The sequence below is a fragment of the Aptenodytes forsteri genome, unplaced genomic scaffold (assembly GCF_000699145.1).
Source record: "Aptenodytes forsteri isolate BGI_AS27 unplaced genomic scaffold, ASM69914v1 Scaffold9, whole genome shotgun sequence".
NCBI classification, from domain to species: Eukaryota; Metazoa; Chordata; class Aves; order Sphenisciformes; family Spheniscidae; genus Aptenodytes; species Aptenodytes forsteri.
Window position 1 is genome coordinate 7,924,630 of NW_008796217.1, and position 8,832 is coordinate 7,933,461.

Genomic DNA, 8,832 nt, shown 5'->3' on the forward strand with positions numbered 1-8,832 from the left:
ACAAAAAACCTGTTGACTTCTCCAAAACGCACCCTGAATCTCCAAAGCTGTGCTTATTTCTTACTTTTGGAAAAAGGTACCACTTCTGTTCTAACAAATCCATCAAACGTTACTCCCTTAAAGTCTCTCTATGGGGAGGGGAAAAAAAAACTAGTCATTTCACACGAAAGTAAATCAAAAGGGTTTGATTTTCCCTGTTTCAATGCTCATTGTAACCTCTTCTGTTATCCAGATTAGGCGCACTGATAAAAGAAACAGTAACTTTTTTTAAAACTAATTTAGCTTTCAGGTGAAAGGGTAAAAAGAAATACTCAATGACAGGATACATTAAAGGAAGCCTTGCTTTTTATCTAAACTTTACAATGACCGCACTAAGCCACTAAAATGAACAATTTGGTTTAAACTTAAAGAATTTTTGTGCATTTTCATCAGCTTCACTTTGTGCTGTTGGATTACTGTGTTTCAGAAAAAAATACACAGAAATGCCAAAAAGATGCAAACTTGCTCTTCCCGGCGAGTGAATCCCACTCACTTTCGCAAAACGTTCAAAGTCATCTGGGAACGAGACGCTGTGCTCACCAGTAAATCAAACACACTGAGGTATAAAAAGGAGAACAGGAAAAAGTTCTCTGCTGCAGCAGCAATTCAAAAAAAAACAAAAGTCCCCCCTCCCATGTCCCCACCCACAGAACTGCAGTATGGTCAAGAACACAAATTCTCTACAAACGCCTACTACCATTTTCTCCATTAAAAAAGTTACACAGAGCCTTTTTTGGCTTAGTCTACAGAACTCGCCACACAAACCACCTAATGTGCACAGCAACACTTGTTTGTGCATGAAACCCCATCGGGGGAGAGGTAAAATGTTCCAAACTGTGAGTGTGTGGGGATGGGGAGGGGGCGAGAAACCGGGGAGGGAAGGGAGGACAATGAGGTAGATAGAATTTAACTTTACAGGCTCACTCCCTGCAGAAAAGATAAGTACATTCATCTGTAAAAAAATTAAAGATGAGGTAGGTTTGAATTAACGTTGTATTTTTTCATTTTCTCTTAGAAGAATTTCCCTGAGACAGTTTCTTCCTAATTCAAACACAGATTAGAAGACGAGAATTCGATTGTTTCCGAAGTCGACCACAACAATCATGCCATCAGGGGTGACGGCTATACCTGAAGGACGGTCCATCTGACCAAAGCCGCTTCCCTGAGTGCCAAACTTGCATAAAAAGCTACCATTTGACTCGAATATCTGCACCCGGTGGTTCCTGGAATCGGCCACGATGATGCGCCCCTCTTGATCCACCGCCACTCCCTGTGGGCGCAGGAACTGGCCGTTCCCGGTGCCCTCCGAGCCCAGAAAACGTGCTGACTGGCAATCTGGATGGATGACCAGAAGGCGATGGTTGTTGAAGTCTGTCACTACCAAGTGGCCCTCATGATTGAAAGTCACACCTCTGGGGGAATCAAAGTGCTTCCAGAGTGCCCCTTCGAAGCCATACTTGTTAAGAAACACGCCGTCGGGCCCAAACAGCTGAACGCGATGGTTCCTTGTGTCAGAGACCAGGATCTTGCCCTCTGTGTTGACAGCCACATCCCATGGGTAGTTGAATTGCCCGTTCTTTGTTCCTTTCTCCCCAAACTTCAGAATGAACTGCCCCTCAAACGTGAAGATCTGGATGCGATGATTGTCCTTGTCAGCCACAACGATCCTACGTGAGATGTCACAGGCCACGCCGGCAGGGCGATCGAACTGGCCCGGCCGGGAGCCCAGTGTGCCAAACTTGTGATGGAAGGTCCCGCATGGTTTGAACACCTGGATGCGGTTATTACTGCGGTCAGCAACAATGATGTAGCCTTCTTTGTCTACGCTAACCCCCCAGGGGCGGCAGAGTTTGCCATCGCTGTCTCCCTCACTGCCAAAGGAGAGCCCCGGCAGCCCTATGCCTATGTAGCTGCGCCCAGATTTCACCACAACTTTGAAGGGGCTGTTCTCAATGTGTTGGTTGCACATCATCACAGATACCAGGTGCTCTCCCTCTAGCTGTGGACGATAGCTGACGAGGTAGGTCCCATTCTGCTGATCGCTGACGTCTGCCCCAAAAAGGTTTCCATCCGGGCCCATCACCACTGCAGAGATCATGTCACCTCCTGAAAGGCGAGGCTCACCATCGTGGTCATAGCCTATCACTGTGAAAGAGGCCACTTTGCCCTGCAGCGCACGCTTGAGGCCTTCCCCAGTGGCTTTGGTCAGAGGAGCAAAAGCCCCACTGCTGACAAAGCCCATTGATTTAATGGCCATATACAGTGCCTGGTCAGGGGGAGTGAACATGATCCTGTCATCTTCCTGTGGCTGGAGAAGGCCTCTCACATTCTTCAGCTCCTGCACCTGAGCCAGCATGCGGTCCCGAGCCAGAAGAATATCCATGGTACGACCCTCCTCCAGGACCTGCTGAACAGCACTAATGGTGTTGTCCAGCTTATTTAGGTTCTGACGTAACTTTTCAACTTGCAAGTAGAGTGACTTAGCCTTGACTTGACGAATCTTTTCCACCTTGGGGGGCACAGGGAGGGAGAGAAAAAGCACACTTACATCAGGAAAGGCAACCAGTAACACAGAAACATTTCCTAATGTCGCTCTTCTACATAAAAACTGGTTGTGCAGTTGTTGCAGCATGTTGACACAGAACTGCAGAACAAGCCTCTAAAAGCTGTGATGTAGAGAAGCAGAAATGAGGAAAAGTAATTATTTATCCCAATTCAGGATTATTATTCTCTCCCATCCTCCAGCCAAAAGTCATACATTCTTACTCTGCAGATCTGCTGCATCAGAGTGCCATTTGAAAGGAAGAGTCACTTGCTTACTAATAACAATTTGCTTCCTCAAATGCTATTCTATTTTCTAGTTGCAAGGTACTTGACAGATCATCCGAAGGTACATCTTATTTAGACTCCAGGGAGGACAGAGGTTACTCAGACTCTCAAGAAAGAGCAGAGGCTTAGGCTTCTCTAACCAGAATCGAGACCAATTTCAGAAGGTAGGCTGTTATCACACAAAGCTGAAGCTAGGAGTCAGCATCAGGTAATGCACATGGGCTCTTGTCATTCCCCTGCCTGCCAAAACTCTTTTCATGTGACTGGATAATACTAGACATCTATCTCCAGGGATTTTTAGGGTCCAATTATTTTAATATTTTCTTGCAAATACTGGCAGTCATGCCAAGCTAGTGCTTTACAACGATGCTTTATAATGTCACTTCAAATGACACAGAAGGTTGCTGCCAGTCCCTGCTTGGGGGACTTAAGCTCAAGCAAAAATGGCTCATTTGCGAATATTTTATATAAGCCTGTGTTTATATATACTCGTGAAAAATCACTTTAGACCAGCTGGCAAAGACACCTGCCTTGTAAAACTAACAAAACATGTAATTGCTTTATTGTTGCAAAAATACATGTTCTTGTGTCTGAATACCTGCTTGGCTGCAGAACAATACCAGCAATGTATTTTAACGAGGGACAACTCACTGGCTGAAGATTCCTTGGTTATACACTGACTAGATAACAGATGTACAAATAGGCTATTTCATTTAAAGTTAAGGCATGCAGGTTTTACCAGACTGGTAAAAAAAAAAAAAGAGTCAGAGATGCTTCCTCCAATAGATTTCCAAAAGAGGTTACTAATCTTAGGTCTCAGCTTAATCCTTGGCCTCAGCTTTGGTACCCAAAATTATTCACTAACATGCTTCACATGAGGGCTTAATACACTCAGCATTTTTTGCTAGAATGATTTACCACCACCACCAAGTTTCCTTCTTAAAATAATGTTTTATAATCTGTAGAAAACTTGCTCTCAGTGCAATAAAGTGCATTTATGCAGCCTCTTGGGATACAAATAGCTTAGGGGCAGCTCTTACTTGTCCTGTACTAGGAATACCTCAAGAGAGAAGGCTGCCAAGCTTCTTGGGGAAGGCTAACCGTGGAAAGTGAGCTCATCTCCCTCAATCCAAATACCTCAGAAAAAGCAGCATTAGAAGTACAGTAACTATATAAAGTGCATTTTTAATCTTGCCACTGACACTTATAAAAGAACTACAGAAAAACAAACCTCTCTTTTAGGGGATTAGTCTCACTGTAGCTAGAGTAGTTGTAGTTCCATACAATAAACTCTTACCAGAGTGGTCATTTTGCTGGCAACAGATATTAAACCAGAAAATTACTGTTCCAGTCAGTGTGGATGGAGAAGAGGCAGGGAGAAGCACTTTAGCAGGATGGCTCTGCTTCTTGGCAGCATGTGCGCCTCACCAACCACACGTACATGCCACCATGCCTGGCTCTGCTAGTATAGGCAGTGGCCACACAGCACCTGGTTTCCTGCCACGCTTTATCTGGTGCGACTGCGTATTTAGGAGTAAATTGAGAATGCTGCTATAACTTTTCCTATCTTGACCACGCATTTTTGCTCCCCTATACCAGTACTTAGCAATCACGTGGTCATAGGACAAGTCAGTTTGACTCACTGATCTAAAAGACCTAATCCAACAGCAGAGAGTGGGCTTCTGTTCAATTCTACAAGTGGGACCCAAAGGGCCAATCTAAACTACTCTGTGCTGAACAAGCAGAGAAGAGCCATGACCACTAAGTTACCTTTCCAGAATAAGAAACTTCGCTGTTACTTGCTTTCCTCCTCTCAAAATACCACACATGCCTCATGGCTGAAGTGAGTGCAGGAGTTTGGGATTGTGCAGATGCTCTTGCTAGAGAGTATTCATTTCTTCTACTAGTAAAAAAAAACCCCAAAATCAGAGGAACACTACCTTGATCAAGGGTAAAGTAAGTTTTTAGGTGTGGGGACAATGAAAGTTACGTCTTGCAGAATTTCTACTAGTCTTTCTAAAAAAGGACACAGCATATACAGCTTTGCTCCTTTCCTTTCTTTATGGGAAGTGGATCATGTAAGAAACCCCATATACTACATACCTACTACAGCAACGTATTAAAAAGGTTTTATAGACATTTTTAAACAAGGTGTTTAACGGCGATCTCTTCTCCGGTCAGTACCGAGATGCAAGGCATAGCTGCTGAGCCAGCAGGGGGAGTGCCCACCCTACTTGTGGGGCTGAGCTCGCATGAGGATACCGTAGTCCCTACAAAAACCCAACCAGTTTCTCAGATTAAGAGAATTCAGCACAAAACCAACCAGGGCCGGAATCCAGCATCCTGCTACCTACAGAAAAGTGAGTTCACAGTAAACTGTAGTGTTTCAATTCAGTGTTCGTTGGAAGGATATCAGAATCTGGCCACGTACTCATTAAAAAGCATGTTTTCAGTTTGAAAAGGCACTTGTCAGCAGTTCAAACCACAAATGTAAGGTGCATACCTTCCAGAGCAGCTCACACTCCCGCTCTTCCAAGGCCTTCTTATGTCTAGTAGTCACTGCTTTGACTTCAGATTGTACCACCTTCGCTTTCATCTCAACCTGCTCTGCCACAGCCTGGGCCTGTTCAATACTCAGCTGGGGAGAAAAAAAAGACAGCACACTTAGGGCTCAACCAAACCAATTAGCAATGCATCAGAGGAATACTGCTTACATTTCACTACCTTCAGGTGAAGGCATAAAGTGACAACTCTTGGTTTGTTTGTTTTTTTACCAGGCCTTCGCCCATTTCATACATCAGAGCCTGAAAACTGACATAATTTTTTTTAATACATCTATTACATGGAGTTTACACCTTCATTGTACCATGCACCACAGGACTAAATTCTCTGTGCAATTCCAGCAAGCAGCTAGTATGAACTCAAACAAGAGACTCGCGCAGAAATTCATACTCATGTTTTCCTACATATAGAGAACCCGGTTTGTCTTGTCCCTCAAAATGGTTCAGACTGTTGTGTGATTGTTCTGCTTCTAGTAAGAAATGACACTGTAGGGAATAGACTGTTTTATCTATGCATCTGAGCTGCACAGAAGTACCCCTAACAGAATGTGACGTTAATCAGTTTTAGAAGAAAAAACAAAGATTAGATAGTTATCATTAAAAAGCTTTCATATAGTTATTCACACCTTGGATAGAGACCAAATTCTTTCTAACATAACCTTGTAACACTAGTATCTTAAAAATATTCTGCAGTAGTATTCTGCAAATACACAGAATGCACCTGGAAGGAACATGTCTCTTTTCTCCCCTCAAAGAAAAAATTGTTTCCTTGAAAAGTCCTTCCCAAACTGCTCCCAGTTTCACAAAATATTACAGAAAAGGGCATAAAACCAAACAAGATAAAGAGCAGGCAAATCTGAAGGATCACTGTTCCCAATGGAAAAGGTTCGATAGCATCAGTTAACTGAATCTTTTCAACACCTTTTTGTCATACAGCGAACCAGCATTAACATGCAATGAGGCTGTGAAGCTCTAAGGGGTTAAAAAGATACTAGTTTATTAGTTACAAAATTCTAGAACAAAATGATGGTATGTGAGGGTATTTAGCCTAGAAAAGAGAAAGCTCAGGGGGGATCTTACCAATGTATACAAATACCTGAAGGGAGGGTGCAAAAAGAACAGACCCGGGCTCTTTTCAGTGGTGCCCAGTGGCAGGACCAGAGGCGATGGACACAAACTGAAACACAGGAGGTTCCCTCTGAACATCAGGAAACACTTTTTCACCATGAGGGTGACCGAGCCCTGGCACAGGCTGCCCAGGGAGGCTGGGGAGTCTCCATCTTTGGAGACATTCAAAAGCTGTCTGGACATGGTCCTGGGCAACCGGCTCTAGGTGGCCCTGCTTGAGCAGGGGGGTTGGACAAGACCTCCAGAGGTCCCTTGCAACCTCAACCATCCTGTGATTCTGTGACTGTACCATCAAGCATTTACTTTTTTCTCTTTTAATAAACTTGGCACACAGTTTTTATTTCCAGAATTTTAGTATTAAGCAACATACACAAGACATCTAAACCCCTACCAACACACTACACATGACTGTAGCTGCTCAACAAGTTGTTAAAAGCCAAGAACCTAACTCAAACTCACCTCCATTTTTCACATTACATACTGAAAGCCATGGAAATAGCCATGGGTATTTTGTTTTTAAATACAGCATTTTAGACAGACTTTACAACACCTTTCCCTCACTCTGGTCTGAGGAACTGCTCCATTTCAGAGCTTGAGCTGTTTCAGACTAGGTAGCCAGGGAATGCTCTGGCAGAAGGCATCTTTAATCTTCAGAAATGCAGGCTTGATAAAGTGGGCAAAAATGTAATTTAAAGGCTTTACTGTACATTCAGGGCCTCATGGAAAATATCCTCAGTTTAATTCTGTATGCGAGTATGTACCAATCTAAGAACCACCTGATGCAACAATCTATGAACCACCCAATGTGATCCAGCTTTGTCTAGAAAATCAGATAGGGCTTTTTGTTATCTTTTATGGAATTAGTTGTTAGTATTTTCAAAGTCTGATCCGGCAAGTTCAACAGCATCTAGTTTATGCCAACAGTGGGAATGCTAAAACATAAAACCAGAAGTGTACTGTTACTTGGACATTTTCATTCCAGGTAATTATTGTAAGACAACTAGTTTGAATTAGATGTATTCTTCCAGGTCACGTAGGAGTAGAGAACTGAAAGGAAAAGAAAGACTAACTTGGTCAGGTGATTAGTCTCTGGAGACAAGATTAAGACAACCCTGAGAAAATAAGACAAGGCAATGTTTCTGATCTTTAATCCAAGAGAAGTCTCTTGCAAACTGGCAGAGGAAAATAGGAGTGCTACCTGACAGCCCCTCTGCAGCACAGGGCTCAGTATTTCAGCTGTTCCTCCTTCATGCAACTCCCCAGTCATCTTACCTACATTTTCAACAGGGAATGTCTTCAAACTCATGGACAGCCTAAGTATCCCAGTCCCACTGGAGGCAGACCTAACCTGCCTTCACACAAAGCTTCTGGCAGACAAATTTGACTCAACACTTCAAGTTGACAGAAAGTAAAAATCTCATTACAACAATTAGCAAAGCAGACATGAAGTCACAACTGGGCACAGATTAAGGCTTCATAAAAGCCAGTAAGTCTCAGTCCTAGCTGGAAAAGTCCACATGTAAGAATACTGTGCCTCTATCATCTCTACTTTGCCATTCAAATACAGAACCAGCTTCTACTGCAGGGAAGATACGTATTTCTTCCAAAACAGACCTGGATTCTTGTCAAGTACAGCAAAACACCCTCCTTCTCTTGCAAAGAGAAACAGGTATCTCCTTGAGAGGTGTTAGGGAAATTATGCTATCCACTCATATTCCAATTCTAGCAAGCATGTCTGTGAAAGCATGAAAGTCTTGGTTTGCTCGTTTGAGCTTTTTGTACAGCAGTACCTACTAGGACAGTGATCTGTGTGTATGCTTTCCTCATACCTTATAGCAATCTCAACCTCCCTCACAATTCTTCACCAAAACCAGAGGCCACCTTTCAAGAACTCCATCATAGCAGGAGAGGTATTAATTTTCTGTGGATACTGTGATCTTTCATCTGTAGGAACCAGTTATGGTAGGGCAAGTAACTGTACTCAACAGCACAAGGTTGTCTACCAACAACTCATGTCATAATCTGGATTTGTTTTTACTTGCCTGAGTCTGAACAGCCCAGATCAATGAAGAATGTCCAAAACACCAAGGCTCTAATATTGTCCAGGATATCGGCAAAGTTTTGGTCAAATTCACATGATCCTGCACTCTGCCAAAAACAGGCTGAACAGCCTAGGAAGGCTGACCAGCATCAAACACACAGCAGCAGGCAGTGGTATGGTGCAGAGGGAACGTAATAGGCAAGTTATCTATCGGAAGCAAAAGCCAAGAGCTTT

General features: G+C 43.3%; 1 protein-coding gene across 1 annotated transcript in view; it reads right to left on the reverse strand.

Moving 5' to 3' along the window:
• Window positions 1-1,043: 1,043 nt before the first annotated feature.
• TRIM71 (tripartite motif containing 71) overlaps window positions 1,044-8,832 on the reverse strand; it is an 18,182-nt gene continuing 10,393 nt past the window's right edge. The window contains exons 2-3 of the mRNA XM_009288634.1: window positions 5,372-5,506; window positions 1,044-2,548 (exon numbers count right to left, since the gene is read on the reverse strand). Coding sequence (XP_009286909.1) covers window positions 1,097-2,548; window positions 5,372-5,506 — 1,587 coding nt within the window. The 3' untranslated portion in view covers window positions 1,044-1,096. The remainder of the gene's footprint in view (window positions 2,549-5,371; window positions 5,507-8,832) is intronic.